Here is a 17,055-nt window from a genome sequence, read left to right on the forward strand (position 1 = left end):
CTCAAACAAAACTTCATGATCCTCTCTCCTGGATGAATCCTTATACTCGCACAAGAAAGAAAAAACTTACCAATAACTCAATGGCAGATCTACCTCAAAATACCCATGCGGATCCAGTAACTGCTGCTTTAGTCCCGGTGAATGCCAATCATATGGATATAATGCAAAATTATGAAACTTCGCATTCTCCAGATACGCAACTCATACTAGAATGTGATAAAAGTGGATTCATCCAGTTAAAATATAAAGGGTCAGTGAAAAAAACTGCAGCTGGGCCTAGTAATGTTGTGGATCGTTGTGGAAAAAGACCTAGAGAGGCGGAAGATGGGTCGAACCCGAATCCAAAGGAAACTCAACCGCATGCAGCTTATGGTCAGTACCAAATCCTTAATCTTCAAATCCCAATTCCTGGTATTGATGTTCATCCACTTATATATGAACCGCTTCTCCCTCAAACTGATATTCAACCCACCTCAAATACCTTCACCAATTCTTCTCAACCCATCACTCATAACCTAGAAGGAATGGCATACACTGTGATTAAAAATCAAGTAGATACTGTGATGAATAATGATTCCAACATAAGAGCTGAAAACCAGATAATTCCAATGGGGGAAAACTTCATTAACCTTGCGGATTCCAATCTCTCAAATACTGAATCTTCTCATATCATCACTGATTCCATGGAAACTGTTAATGGGGTTCAATCAGGCCGTCCAACGATTTCTCTGATGACAGTGAGTCGACACAATAGCCAGGAGGTTCCAAGGGAAAATCAAGGGGGAGCTGGTATTCAGGTAATCGCTTTCTCATTTCTGTACTCAAAATTTAATTTTTAGCTCAATCTCAAAACCCTTCCAATTCTTAATTTCACCCTTTTGTTCAGCTGTTTTTTGTCCAACAATTTTCTTAACCTGTTTAGTCTGTCATTTCACATCTCCCTTCCGCATCATTTATACACCATGAAGATATTAAGTTGGAAGGTTTTTTGAAATACATTACCAGAAATCATCTTAGAGACATAATCACTACTCATGACCCAGATTTTATCTTTCTTTGTGAATCTAAATTATTGCAACATAGAATTGAACCTCTTATGAAATAATATCACTATCATAATCAAACCATAGTCAGTTCTATTGGTCTTGAAGGAGGATTAGTTTTCATGTGGAAAGATAGGATACAATGTGATATAGTTTCTGTAGATGATAACATGATACATGCCTTAGTCAAATTTGATAATGTTGCAGATGAATGTCTCATTTCTTTTTTATATGGCTCCACTTATTACAAGAAGAAAAAAACTCAATGAATTTTTTTACATGATCTTAGCTCAGTTGTTTATCAGCCTTGGATTGTAATAGGGGACTTAAACATAAATATGCATGATAGACATTCCAAATCTGCTTCCAACTCAATTAACACTTGGGTTAGAAATAAAATTTCTTACTCTGGCCTCAATGATCTCAACTATGTAGGTCACATATACACTTGGACAAATGACAACTTTGGAACAAGTCACAAAAAAGCTAGGCTTGATTTAGTTTTAGGAAATGATCTTTGGATTAACAATTTTAGAGAGGCAAGGCTTTTTCATCAAAAGTTCTTAGGATCAGACCACTTTCATGTTCTATTTGTAACTGACTGTTGTAGTATTAAATTTGCGGTAAATACGGATTCGTTGCTCGGACTTGAATAGATTTAAAAACAAAAATATGTACAAAATTGTCACAAGATCAAGAGGAACCAGGACTCAGGATTCCAATGTATTTCATATTCAAGTGGCTCAGAAATTAATCCTAGGCGATTATAGCTCAAAATAAAACAAGTATTAACTCTATCTTTGCCAAATTAGATTCCATAAAATATTACTTGTATATTATAAGCATGGCACATCAAGAATCCCTAGGACTAAGCATGTTCCATCAAACAAAATCACAAGTAATTAATTGAAATCATAAATCAATTAAAATCGGTGCAAAAAGTGAATTAAGAATTATTTAAATAACCACATGGCTGAAAAACAACTTCCTCCATCATCCCAGTATTGGGGTTTAGCTACTCATGATAATCATGTTCTCAAAATACATACTTGATGCTCAAAATATGATTAAAAGAGCGAAAAATATAATACAGTGAAACTACGACCCTCTTTAAGCGTCCATAAAAGAACGATACCTTGGTGCTGCTGTTGATAAGCGACGCTGGTATTCTGCTGTTGAAAAACGACGCAGGTGTACTGCTGCTAGCACTGTTGAAGAACGACGGTCCTGGAGGGTCCGTTCTTCGTCTTCTTCTTCCTCCTCGAGCAGCAGCAGGAAGCTTTCCTGCAGCTTCCTGTTCTTCGTCTTCCAGCCTCTCTGCTGTCTCTGTGGTCTCTAAACTTCCCCAAACTTCTTGATAAAACTTTCTCTCACTTCCCACCAGCCTTTATATACCAATAGGGTCCAAATAACTCGATTAAATCCGAGTTTATCTCCCTTTTTTCTTCACGTGCAGTTGAGAGAGAAATCTCTTTTCTGTTGCTTTGTACGCGTCTTCTGGCAATTTCTTACGCTCCAAACTTCTCCTAATCCTTAAACAAGACTAGATACACTTTACTTCAACGTAAAACTCTCCCAGAATCTCTAAAAATATATTTGAAAACTTCACAGAGAACACGTATTCTGTTTGGACTTTGATCGCTTCTCCCAGCCATTCCAGCCCAAGTTGATCGATAAAATCACTTGCATACGATCTGTTTATTCTTAACAGGCCTAGCCCAATTGATTTCAGGGATTTAATCTCCCTCAAAACTGCCCAGAAATCCAACAGAGAATTATCAGACGTGAACTTAGTTTTCCCGCCAAATTCCATTATTTGAACTTTGAATGTGGTGTCCCCTTAACCAGACCTGGTGTCCCTTTAGCAGCTGCTTGGAAATGGGTCACCCCTTAGTAATTAGGTTACCCCTTATCCAAAATCAAGGGTCCATATAGCAAGTTTCCTCTGGGGCATTTTCCGCACTTTTTTCGGGGTTCCTCCGGGGTATTTCTGGGGTACTTCCGGTACACTTCTGGGGCGCTTCCGGCACTCTATCAATGGAGGTTCAAACGCCGCATTTTCAGCCAATTTCGCCGCAAATCCTTATTCTTCTGAAAACACCTACAAATATATAAAATAACCAAATAAGTACAAAAATGGGTGCTAACACTATATACAATTGAGATATATTAGACACATAAATGCGTCTATCAAATACCCCCAAACTTATTATTTGCTAGTCCCGAGCAAATCAAAACTACAAAATAAAATCCTAACTCACTGTCGCAGGCATCGTCGATTGCATTTAGCGTATGCAATAAGCCTTTAAACCCCTAGGTGGCCCTAGTGGCCGAGTTATAGTCTCGGGAGGGCTTACCAGAGATATACCCACAAAACCTGTACTCCAGACCTTAGCTATCTACGCAGAACCTTGGAAGGCACTAAAGAATCTCCTTGGTTGGCATACTTATTGACTACAGGAAGAAGTACCCTGATGCGAAATTCCAATTGCTGTACACGAGTTTGCACTCAAGCATACTAAAATTCATATAAAGTGACAGAGCTCTACTCAGATAGTTGCACTATGGACATCATATTCGGAGTCAAAACTAATCACATGGTTAGATCAAGAAGATGGATATAGAAAAACATAGATGGTTTTGATGTTTACTAAGTGAACGACGTTTCCCATATCTGTCTGAAGGCCTCCGCCAAAATGAACCTATCCTAATGGATTGAGATACTAGTCTGACTAATATCAACACATTGGCATATACAAGGGTACCAGTGGTCGATAACCTAACTCTAGGTCAACACAACTGGCATATACAAGGGTACCAGTGGTCGACTTTATTGAATTTATTCCTTTTGGTCAAATGGTCTGGTCTCAATTTCTTTCTTCTTTCATTTTTTTTTTTTTTTTTTTTTTTTTTTTTTTTTTTTTTTCTTTTTTCTTTTGGTAACTACCATTTTTTTTTTCATCTTTTCTTTTCTTTTTCAAACTTTCTTTTTTTTCAACTTTTTTTTTTTTTTTTTTGGCTGAAGGTATCTCAATCACTCTAATTCACCCTAGCATTGGTAACAACTTGAATCGTGGGCCCCACCTATTACTTAGAGAAACATAGTTTAAAAACAAAATAAAATAAAAATAGAAGTGAAAAGGACTCAACGAGATATGGTGAAACTATCATGTTATTTCTAACACCTGAGCTCTGTGCTTTTATGAATAGACTCTTTAGATGTTTCCATCTAATCAGATTGGTTCCTCAAACTCCTACAATCAAAATGCTTCCATCCACTTAGATTAGTTAGTGCAATCCTCAATAGGCATAAATTTCTAGGCTCTGGAGTTTATTTATTGCAACTAAAAAGTTTCTCCCATACCCCCAAACTTAAACCTAACATTGTCCTCAATGTTCTAAAGATAAAATTAAAAACATGAACAAGGAGAAACTATTACCATTCGAAGAAAAAGAGTTAAGGAAAGATATTACCTGGTTGCATGAGTTTGGGTTACCTCCCAAGAAGTGCTAAGTTTAAAGTCTTCAGCCAGACATAGAAAAGGTTTAGTCAACTCGAACCGTATAACAATAGCCGGAATAACTGTGGGTCTTTAAAACCAAAAAGAGCTGACAAAAGGAAACTGCAGTGAACCAAGAAAATGTACAAGACTAGCATGCCCTTACCTAGTTTCTGGATAACTATCGCTAATTGCGGTTCAGGTTCAGGTTCTATGAAGGGGTCTAAGTAGACTATTTTCCTCGGATGCATTTCCTCATAGGTAGGATTCAAATTATTAGGTCCTAGAGTCTGGAAAAACTCAGATAAGAACCTGGAATCACAAAATAACCTAAATAATTTAGGATCCTCTAAGTCAATTAGGTATGACTTACATAGTTGACCACAGTCAGAGTAGTGGTCATTCTGAAACAAATGTGTCGATTCTAATTTCCTAAAGTACTTAGGCTTAGTCTCAGAACTTAATAAGTAACACATTTGAAATCTATACGTTCCCACAATTGGAAGAAAACTATTTGGTGGGAAAACAAAGTCAATCTGGGTATCATAGCCTGGGCAAACCACATCAACCAGAGGATGGGTTTCTAACGACTGAACTTTTTTCATGACATCATTAGGTTCGGGAAACCTAGTATGAAGATAATCTTGTAAGATGGTTGAGGCATGGATATCACGTCCTATGTGAGGGGACTTTCTGAGAGTTAAAGGTAAAGCACTAGGAAAGTGATAATCACCCCCAAACTTAGAGTTTTCAGTGTCTCTAGTTAGACTAGCCACAATCTCCCTAATTTCTAGGTCATCAGATTCCTGAAAATGGGCAATTGATTCTTCTAAGTTGTAATATTGCAGTGTATCCTCATTAATCTCTACGAGTTCATCTAAGACTATTGTTTCTAAATCGTACGACTCTGAAACAGTATTCTCAGGGTAAAACCGTTCCTCGAAACCATCATCGATTACAGTTTCTAAATCGTTCGACTCGAAAACAGTAGTCTCAAGATAAACCGGTTCCTCTAAACCTTTATCGGATTCGTAAACAGGACATACTACATCGTCTAAAACGGTGGAATCCCTAATCAAATCCTCGTCCTTTTGAATAGGTGAATAATCATAATAATTATTTGGATTTGAACTAGAAATAATATAATCATTATAAAGCTCAATTGGATTACTAGATTCCTGATTACTATGCCTACATATTTCAGATTCTTCATCACTACTATCCTCATCATCATAATAGTACGAAGATGATTGAACCTTATCTAAATAAGTAGTGTTACCAATTATAACCTCGTTATCTTGATTATGTGAAAAAGTATCTTCATTCTCAAGGGTATTATTGGATACACTATATTGGCAATTCAAGTTATTTCGAGCAATACTTTCGTTCGTCTCTAACTCAAGTCTACGTGTCGACTCAGCTATCCTCTCAAGGGTCTCTTCCAAAGAAAGTTCCTTAGTGTAGGATCTAAGTTTTGAGTTAATCTATTGAGGATATGTTCTACAGATTCAGTTGTTGTTGCAGTTCTTTCGTCCATATCTACGTTATTCACCTCATCTAATTTATACGTCGATTCAGCTAACTGACGTGATGACTCAGCTAAATTCCTAAGAGTCTCTTCTAGAGAAGGAATAGGAACTGAAGGATCATAATAAGGACTACTTTTCAATAGTTTGATTGTATCCTCTAGAGACGAAGAACTAGTACTATAATCTTCTTGCTCGTATGACTGATGCGCGTGCGGATAGTAATTGGGATCACCATGGTATGAACCATAACCTTGAAAAGGTTGGCGTCCCCAACCACTATTCTCACTATGGTCATAATACTGATGATGTCCATATTCAAATTCAGGTCGATATTCATTGTATTGGCTTCTATCATACCAGTTCGACATTCTTAATTGCAGGGGAATTCTACACAATCACAAACAAGGCCGACTCGACTCCACCAAAACAAACCTAAATATTTCTAGCAAACAAAAAGCATGATGGCTCCACTTAGATTGTTTTCTAGACCAGCTTCTATTCCTTCGAAAAGGAATTCGTTACAATTTGAGCACACCCCTCTGGAATCAATCCGAGCTAATGTAAGTTGAATCGAGGCGAGGGAAGCTCAGTGGAGCTTTGATACCCAAGGCCTCACCGATATCACAATGGCGCCGCCGACGCGGACTTGTATATAGATTTGTTTTTAGGTTTAATTTATTTATTTATTTATTATTATTTGTTCCTTTTTACGTTTCTTTTTGTGTCTTTGATTTACAGGTTCGAAGTGGAATACTAAGGACTTGGGAACAAAAAGCTTAAAGTTAAAAGCTAAAAGCTAAAAGAGAAGAAAAAAAAAGACATAATTTTTTTTTAGGATTTAATTTTATTTTATTTTTATTTATTATTATTTTTTTTTTTGTATATAGCTTTTATATATATTTTTTTAGAATTTGTAAATAGGCTTTATTTTTCATAATTTTTGTAATTTTTGGACTTTTTATTTGGACTTTATTCTGGACTTTGGACATTATTTTTAAAAACCCTACGGAAGGGTTATAAATTAAAAAAAAATTAAATACAAACTGTTTGCAGGGAAGGACGACGATTACTATATCGTCTCGGCCCCTCGGGTTCGCACACGGCATAGGAGTCGTGGCCCGAGTCGACAACAACGGTTCATCGCCCGTCTGGTACGGGAGGTAAGTCCAACCGAAACACCCGCGAATCTCCTGCAAGCGGGTTACTGTCTGCCTTAAGGTGATAATTGTTTGAGGACGAACCGGACTGTTGTAGTATTAAATTTGCGGTAAATACGGATTCGTTGCTCGGACTTGAATAGATTTAAAAACAAAAATATGTACAAAATTGTCACAAGATCAAGAGGAACCAGGACTCAGGATTCCAATGTGTTTCATATTCAAGTGGCTCAGAAATTAATCCTAGGCGATTATAGCTCAAAATAAAACAAGTATTAACTCTATCTTTGCCAAATTAGATTCCATAAAATATTACTTGTATATTATAAGCATGGCACATCAAGAATCCCTAGGACTAAGCATGTTCCATCAAACAAAATCACAAGTAATTAATTGAAATCATAAATCAATTAAAATCGGTGCAAAAAGTGAATTAAGAATTATTTAAATAACCACATGGCTGAAAAACAACTTCCTCCATCATCCCAGTATTGGGGTTTAGCTACTCATGATAATCATGTTCTCAAAATACATACTTGATGCTCAAAATATGATTAAAAGAGTGAAAAATATAATACAGTGAAACTACGACCCTCTTTAAGCGTCCAGAAAAGAGCGATACCTCGGTGCTGCTGTTGATAAGCGACGCTGGTATTCTGCTGTTGAATAACGACGCAGGTCTACTGCTGCTAGCACTGTTGAAGAACGACGGTCCTGGAGGGTCCGTTCTTCGTCTTCTTCTTCCTCCTCGAGCAGCAGCAGGAAGCTTTCCTGCAGCTTCCTGTTCTTCGTCTTCCAGCCTCTCTGCTGCGTCTCTGTGGTCTTTAAACTTCCCCAAACTTCTTCATCCCACCTTCTCTCACTTCCCACCAGCCTTTATATACCAATAGGGTCCAAATAACTCGATTAAATCCGAGTTTATCTCCCTTTTTTCTTCACGTGCAGTTGAGAGAGAAATCTCTTTTCTGTTGCTTTGTACGCGTATTCTGGCAATTTCTTACGCTCCAAACTTCTCCTAATCCTTAAACAAGACTAGATACACTTTACTTCAACGTAAAACTCTCCCAGAATCTCTAAAAATATATTTGAAAACTTCACAGAGAACACGTATTCTGTTTGGACTTTGATCGCTTCTCCCAGCCATTCCAGCCCAAGTTGATCGATAAAATCACTTGCATACGATCTGTTTATTCTTAACAGGCCTAGCCCAATTGATTTCAGGGATTTAATCTCCCTCAAAACTGCCCAGAAATCCAACAGAGAATTATCAGACGTGAACTTAGTTTTCCCGCCAAATTCCATTATTTGAACTTTGAATGTGGTGTCCCCTTAACCAGACCTGGTGTCCCTTTAGCAGCTGCTTGGAAATGGGTCACCCCTTAGTAATTAGGTTACCCCTTATCCAAAATCAAGGGTCCATATAGCAAGTTTCCTCTGGGGCATTTTCCGCACTTTTTTCGGGGTTCCTCCGGGGTATTTCTGGGGTACTTCCGGTACACTTCTGGGGCGCTTCCGGCACTCTATCAATGGAGGTTCAAACGCCGCATTTTCAGCCAATTTCGCCGCAAATCCTTATTCTTCTGAAAACACCTACAAATATATAAAATAACCAAATAAGTACAAAAATGGGTGCTAACACTATATACAATTGAGATATATTAGACACATAAATGCGTCTATCACTGACCCTTCTTCAGAAAATTTATAAAGACCTTGGAGATTTTTTGAATGTTGGCTTAATGAAAATTCATGCTCAGAACAAATTGAAACAGCTTAGAATAACTCCTCTCAAGGTTCACCAGGGTACCAACTCTCAAAAAAACTAGATGACACTAGAGTTGCTCCATCTAAATGGAATAAAAACACTTTTGGTCACATAGAAACTAGGTTGAGATATCTTAATGATAGTCTAGAATATGCTCAGAATCAACCTCATACCACAGCCAATAAACAGACCATTAGGAATATTTCTTTAGATATTTCTAAGTGGAACAAAATTAAAGCTGAATTTTGGAGACAAAAAGTAGCTGACTCTTTCTTCAGAGAAGTTGATAATAACACAAGATACTTTCATAACTTTGCAAAAAAAAAAGGAAAATCAGGAATAGGATTGATTCTTTGGAAAATAATGAGGGGAATTATGTTTACAATAGACATGACATTGATGATATTCTCAACTCTTATTTTATTAATATTAGCAGTACTTCTAACCCCTATTTGTATGAATTTAATCATGATCTTATTCCTTCTATCGTCATATCTGAAGAAGATAACAAAATGTTGTTTTCCATTCCCACTGCTGAGGAAATTCACTCTACTGTCAAAGGTATGTCTTCTTGGAGCTCTCCAGGCCCGGATGGTTTTCCGGCTGGATTCTATAAATCTCAATGGTCTAAAGTTGGTACAAATATTATTTGCATGATTCAAAAGTTTTTTTGAAACCAAATTTATTTTTAAAAACATAAACAAAACGTATTTGGCTTTAATCCCAAAGACCAAACAACCAACTAAACCATCTGATTTTAGACCAATTGCCTTATGCAATACTTCATACAAAATCATTTCCAAGTTAGTGGCAAATAGAATGAAACCCCTTTTGGAAAAAGTCATCTCCCCCATTCAAAATGCATATGTCCCAAATAGACTTATCAATGATAATATAATAATTGCCCAAGAAATTTTTCATACTATGAAATACAAGGGGGGGTGGGGGTGGGGGGTGGGGGGTGGGGGTAGGACGTACTCTAGCTTTAAAACTAGATATGTCCAAAGCCTTTGATAGGCTCGAATGGGGATTTCTTAACCTTTTTCTTAAAAACTTTGGTTTTGCTTACTCAATGGTCAATCCTTTACTCCTACTAGAGGAATTCGACAAGGAGACCCCCTTTCTCCTTATTTGTTCATCATAGCAATGGAATACTTCTGTAGAAGTTTTATACATGCTGAAATGACAAAACAAATTCAGGGAGTGAAGGTAGCTAATTCAGCTCCACCCATCACTCACCTGCTATTTGCAGATGATTTTCTGGTCTTTACTAAGGCTAATCTATCTAACATTAATGCCATTTTGAACATCACTAATGAGTTCTCTTTGCTCTCAGGTCAAGTTATTAACTTCGACAAGTCCAGCATTCACTTCAACAATAATCTTTCTGAAAATACTTGCGATACTTATAAACAAATTCTCAAAGTCAGAAGCATAGAAAAGAGTGATAAATACTTGGGCACTACACTTCTACTTGGACGATCTAAGGTAGATGTTGTTAAAAACATCCATGACAACTTTGATCACAGACTTAAAGGTTGGAACGGTAAGTCTCTAAACCAAGATGGTAGATTCATAATGGTCAAGCATGTTCTTAACACTCTACGTTCTTATCATATGAGTAATTTCAAATTACCTAAGACCCTGCTGAAAAAACTGACCTCTCTCCAGAGAAAATTATGGTGAGGTCACAAGAAAAATAAAGGTTTTAATCCTATAGCATGGAATGGTCTGTGTGAATCTAAAAATAGGAGTGGCCTAGCCTTTAGAGATTTGGAACAATCCAATCATGCTTTACTTGCTAAACTTTCTTGGGGAGTCTGCACCAACAATGATCTTCTTTGTGTTAGGATTTTGATATCCAAATACTTTCCCAATGGTACTCCTTTCCACAATCACAGTAGAAATTATAATATTAGTCGGATTTGGGAAAGTATTCAGACATGCCTGAAAATTGTTAAGCATAATTCTAGATGGGATGTCAGTGATGGCAGCAATGTCAGAATTTGGCTTGACATTTGGATTACAGGTCTTGATAATCCACCCACACCTAATCATAACCATGCTAATACCTTTGCCTACCAATTTGTCTCTGATTTGTTTACTCCTAACACTTTTGAGTGGAATCTGAATCTTATTTTTGATCTTTTCGATCACAATACATCTTCTAAGATTGTTCTTATGGGTTCTAGCTATAATCAAAAAGATCATCTAATCTGGAGAGCTAGCAAAACAGGTACCTTTTCTGTCAAAAGTGCTTATAACTTAATCCATAATCAATCTACGACCACTTAGTCCATGAATGATGTTAACCAAGATGTCTGGAAACCTCTTTGGTCTTCTCTAGCTCCTCATAGGGTTAAAAAATTTATTTGGAAATGTCTTAAAGACATTGTTCCAACTAAAACTAAGGTTTGTCAATTCAAAGATATTGACATTGTATGCTCTCTTTGTAATCAAGATCATGAATCTCTTCAGCATCTACTTTTAGATTGCAGTTTTTCTAAAAGTGTCTGGATGGACATGAATATCAATCTCAGCAGAATCCAAAAAAGTGGAACCAACATTAGTAATTGGATTTATTCTTGGTTTATTAATTCTAACAATGCAGGTATTGCAGGGGATGAAAGCTATGACTAACAATGGACTCAGCGTCTTATGTTTACAGCTTGGATGATTTGGAAAGAGGGATGCTCTTACATCTTTCAAAATAAACCACTCAATCGAAATCTACTGTTTTTAAAATTCATCAAATGCTTAACACCTCTTTTAATAGCCCTGTCAATAGTCATGTAAATATCAGCAATGCTAGTAACATCAGGACTCCTCCGCCAGTTAACTATCTGAAATTTAACTCTGATGCTTCTTTTGATGATAATTCTAAAATTGTTGGAGTTGGACTAATTTGTCGTGACTTTTCAGGTATAGTTAGAGGAGTCAGAGGCATCCACTTATATGGAGCACTAGACCCTGAGAATGGAGAATGTAAGGCGTTAAGAGAAGCTGCCATATGCGCATATGAGATGCAAGATACTAAAGTTCTTTTTAAATCATACTGTTTTAATCTAGCTAGTTCAATCTATCAAAGATGCTTCTCCTGGTGTTCACCGGTGGAATTGGAGAATTGTAAATGAAATAAAGCATCTTTTATCTAAGTTTCAAATTTGGGACTGTATCTATGTTAGTAGACTTAGTAATGGAACAACAGATACTCTAGCGAAGGAAGTTTGGAAAACTAGGATGAATATATTGTAAGGATAGTTTTCCTCCTTTTTTGGATACTCTCATTAGCAGAGATGCTGCAAACTTGAATGTTCCTCTCTTATAATCTTTAATATATTTCTCTTTGCAGAAAAAAATTAATTATAATCATACAAAGAATGGTAGTATTATATATATATATATTGGTGGTAGGTGGGTAGAACTTAGCAAGTGCATGAGTGTTTAATTGAACTAACTAATCATACTTATTGTGATCTTTTTTTTTTGCCATAAATGAATGACAAAAACTAACTAATATAGTCATAACATTATCTTAGATGGATAGTTCGTTTATTTAAAGGATTTTCAGCACAACACACAACCTTCTGACTTAACCACAACGCACTTTCACTTTCAAGCTCTATTTCTAGAGTCCCAACAAATTCATCTGGCTGCTCCTTCCTCGTCTCTCTCTGTGATGATGTTGTACATGAAACAGACGTACTATGATGTTGTGCAGTTCTTACTCTCTGGTTTATCAAAATAAATTGTATCAGATATTGTAAATAACTATTGAGTATACCAAAAATTCCTAAAGACATACCTCGCGTTCACCATCCAAGATGTTTTCTAGACTTTGTGCTAGTGCTATAAAGTTCCTATTAGATTCATTCTAGAAAAACAGCCACTCAAGGGAATTAAAAAAAAAGATTAGAATGTAAAAATAGCTAAACTAATTTGATGAATAAGAAAATGAGTACCTTGCTATTATTAATGGGTTTGGGCCAGGTTCAGTGAAATTGTATCTTGCATTCACTGAACCAGTCTCCAATTTGGTATGCACTTTTGGTCATCTACGTAGAACACTTGCACTGCTTCATTCGCAAGAACAAAAGGATCGTCACTGTACCATTTGGAGCTCACACATATGTTTACTAAATTATTTTCCTTTATAATAAGATTTTCATTAGGATTTGTTTTGAACCATTCACAGCTAAATAATACAACTCGATGTCCAAGTTTATAGACCAATTCAATCACATTAGTCGCCAAACCGAACAACTCTGAAAATGCGGGGGTCTAACAACCACACCCAAAAATTCGTTTCGCAATCTGAGATGACTTACTTCAATACACTTTCTAGAGAATCAACTAGACAGTCAGACTCAATCTAGAATAAAGTATATTAAAGCGTTTAATATCTCTAACTCTTAATTCAATCCGCAATCAGCAAATAGAAATCTGCGAACCCGATTGAATATAAGAGTAATTACTTGAACGGTACCGAAGACCAATGTTTAATCAATATAAATCAACAACCAAAGGTTGGATATTCTAATTGATTGATTTTAACGCACAATCTGTGATATTTCAATTATATAACAAAATGTAATGCGGAAAAGAAATAACACGGACACCAGAATTTTGTTAACGAGGAAACCGCAAATGCAGAAAAACACCGGGACCTAGTCCAGTTTGAACACCACACTGTATTAAGCCGCTACAGACACTAGCCTACTACCAATTAACTTCGAACTGGACTGTAATTGAATGCTAATCAATCTCACACTGATTCAAGATACAGTTGCGCTCCTTACGTCTCTGATCCCAGCAGGATACTACGCACTTGATTCCCTTAGCTGATCTCACCCACAACTAAGAGTTGCTATGACCCAAAGTCGAAGATTTGATAAACAAATCTGTGTCACACAGAAAAGTCTATAGGATTGAATAAATCTGTCTCCCACAGAAATACCCAGGAGTTTTTATTCCGTCTTTTGATAAATCAAGGTGAACAGGAACCAATTGATAAACCAGATTTATATTTCCGAAGAACATCCTAGTATTATCAATCACCTCACAATAAACTTAACCGACTAGCGAAACAAGTTATTGTGGAATCACAAACGATGAGACGAAGGTGTTTGTGACTACTTTTCTATCTTGCCTATTGGAGATATAAATCTCAAGCCAATTTCACAATTGCACTCAATCACGATACAAACAACAAGATCAGATCACGCAACTACAAAGAGAATAGTTTGGTCTGGCTTCACAATCCCAATGAAGTCTTCAAGTCGTTAACCTACATGGTCTCGAGAAGAAACCTAAGGTTAAAGGAGAATTGACTCTAGTTATGCAACTAGTAACACACATGAGGTGTGGGGATTAGGTTTACCAGTCGCTAGAGTTTTCCTTTATATAGTTTTCAAATCAGGGTTTGCAATCCAAGTTACCTTGGTAACAAAGCATTCAATATTCACCGTTAGATGAAAAACCTGATTCAACCAAGCTAATATCTTTCAACCGTTAGATCGAACTTAGCTTGTTACACACAAATGAAATGTACTCTCACTTAGGTTTATTTAACCGTACCCAAACATGTACACCATGTTGGTTCACAAATAGTTAACCGAGGTTAGCCATATGATTACTCTCATATCAACCTTATTCATCTTAACCATAACTAGATCAAATGACTTAAATGAAACTAGTTAAAGAGTTGTTCAATTGTTATATTTTCATAGAATTATACAAGAGCACAATTGAGGCAAAATAGGTTTGATTCGCTCGAATCAATACATAAACATTATAGCCACGGTTTGTAAAGATTGCATTCCTTATTGATAAATGTTTAGGTTCATGTACAACCGATTTTAGAAAGTAACTTACTTAAGTATGCGTAAGGGTATGCGTACTTAAGTAATCGGATTTAAGTTTGTTTTAGTTTTGAAACTCAGTAGAAATTAACGGATGTGAACTTTCCGCTAGTATGCGTACGGGTACGCATACTTTAGGTAACCGGGTGAGTTTGTTTTTGGTTTTCAAACTCAGCAGAAATTCACGGACGTGAACTTCCGCCAGTATGTGTACGGGTACGCATATTTACCCAGTCTCATACAACCTTTTTGTATACACACAAGTATGCATACTTTAGGTTCCCGGTTTTGGACTTATACACAAATGTGCGAACACACTATACTTATATCCAAATATGGTTACAAGATTCTAAACTCTTTATTTCAAGCATTGAAACATTCTTCTATAATGATAATAGCCGTTTTCACACACTATTAGCATCAAAGCAATTTTCAAGATATTGAAATAATTATTATCGAAACATTCCAAGTCTTACACCAAATGATTGTATCACACAAACCATGTAAGATGTTACTCGGCAATTTTCTCATGATATAAGATGAACTTGGTCGAAGTGAAAGTTTACCAACACATATTTCGAGAAATATGTAAGCGAGATATACTCAGCTCGAAATCTCAAATGTGTATATAGAAAACTATATCGTAATACGACTTATGTCTCAATATAGGAGATAGAGTAAAAAAAACTTAACAAGTGATATATGAGTTTAAGTATCCACGTACCTTTTGTCGATGAAGTTCTACAAGCTCTCCTTAGTAGTTATCCATCTTCAAGTGATAAACGCCGTGAAGTCTAAGCTCAACTACACAAACTATGTCCTAGTCCGAGATATCTATAAATAGGCTAGAAATCAAGACTTATAATATTGATCACTAACATTGACAAACATGCTTGAGATAGCAACGCATGCGAGTTCGACCGAGCAGTGCTCTAACAAACTCGGTCACTTTAGGAATGGATACAATCCTGTATTGCTGCTACATGGATGCTTGACGTTAGTTCTGCTTCAATGGAGGCTCAGTTGGTCAGCTTGACGTGGATTTCGCGGACATACGTTTATGCCAACTCCACCGTATGAGTAAGTGGAGTAGCATAGTTTTATGTCATAATAAATCTTGACGTTAGCAGAAGTTCAAGTTTTCTATTTATGCATCCAGGAGAAATCAAGAGCTTATCAAAGAACTGAGCATGCCCACGCAAGATTCCCAAGGCGCTCACATTCCTACGGAGTATTCTCAAGGGCTTCATTAATCAATGCAGAGCGTGTTTCTGGAAACATCATTGGTCATACCGGAGGAATCCAAAATATAATGCAAGGCGATTGTTTACAACTACAGTCGCGTCGGTGTTTTATTCGGTATTATCTTTTGGGACAAAGGAGACAAAACTTAAAAATTTCATCTCCTTCAGGGGACTTGGAGATTAGCTAAGAGTCTAGGTTTTGTATGTTGTGGAATTCATTATGTGTTACAGGTCTAAACAACACGACTTGCAGAATCTGCTTGGAGCTATGTAAGCTGCTACTCTTTTCCTTGGAGCTATGTAACTAGGTAATTACAGTCATGAAATTTATCTTAGTTAGCTCTTATACATAAGGGGCATTTTGCAGGTTGCATGAGATGTGATAGTACTAGTAGTATATATAGTATTGTATAGGAGAAAATGATCCATATTCTAGCCAAGCTACTTTGATGCTAGTATTCCATTTGACATTTTACCATCAACTGAGATTAAAATCAAGTTGATATGTCCGAGGAAATTGAGCTACTAATTACTTGCTGAAGTGTAGCCATACTAGGTGGTTGATCTAGGATCCATTCATGGATGGATCTAAAACAAATTCTCAATGTAGAAAAGAAAAATCAGCAAAGTAAAATACATCCAAACGAGACTATTAAACGCGTACAAGATGGAGAAATTGAGAATGTCATATCGGACTTGATTTCAATCAGTGTTACGAGTGTTTATATAGACAAAATTAATAAAAGATGTGTTTTAGCGATAATACATAATCCAGTTTATCATAATTTTTTTTTTATTTTCAACATTGAAATAGTTTTGCACCTCTGCTTCTACTTTTCCGTGTCAAATGATACACTTCAGACAAATTGAGGAGGCAGGGAAGGAGTTAATTTCCCTACCAGCTGCACCAATTCTGACTCCGGTAGCTTGGAAACCACACATGACATCTGATTGAA

At 36.5% G+C, this 17,055-nt stretch overlaps 1 protein-coding gene across 2 annotated transcripts; it reads left to right on the forward strand.

Moving 5' to 3' along the window:
- The first annotated feature begins 449 nt into the window (after positions 1 to 449).
- Positions 450 to 12,345, forward strand: LOC113342518. 2 transcript variants are annotated; one of them, XM_026587040.1, is made up of 4 exons: positions 450 to 797; positions 9,496 to 9,555; positions 10,331 to 10,540; positions 11,917 to 12,345. In XM_026587040.1, the coding sequence occupies exons 2-4, from the start codon at positions 9,507 to 9,509 to the stop codon at positions 12,126 to 12,128; spliced, it is 471 nt and encodes a 156-aa protein (XP_026442825.1). In that variant the 5' UTR covers positions 450 to 797; positions 9,496 to 9,506; the 3' UTR covers positions 12,129 to 12,345. The 2 variants fall into 2 exon arrangements, with proteins under 2 accessions (XP_026442825.1, XP_026442824.1); XM_026587039.1 differs by lacking the exons at positions 450 to 797; positions 9,496 to 9,555 and having other exon boundaries at positions 9,980 to 10,540.
- The last annotated feature ends 4,710 nt before the right edge of the window (positions 12,346 to 17,055 follow it).

The sequence above is a fragment of the Papaver somniferum genome, unplaced genomic scaffold (genome assembly GCF_003573695.1).
Source record: "Papaver somniferum cultivar HN1 unplaced genomic scaffold, ASM357369v1 unplaced-scaffold_43, whole genome shotgun sequence".
Lineage (NCBI taxonomy): Eukaryota > Viridiplantae > Streptophyta > Magnoliopsida > Ranunculales > Papaveraceae > Papaver > Papaver somniferum.

Bases quoted from the DNA above. Each gene is read 5' to 3' on its own strand.
- LOC113342518 (XM_026587039.1), top strand. From the start codon at position 10,141: ATGGAATACTTCTGTAGAAGTTTTATACATGCTGAAATGACAAAACAA. The intron at 10,541-11,916 runs GTAAGTCTCTAA...GTGACTTTTCAG, and splicing joins CAGACTTAAAGGTTGGAACG to GTATAGTTAGAGGAGTCAGA.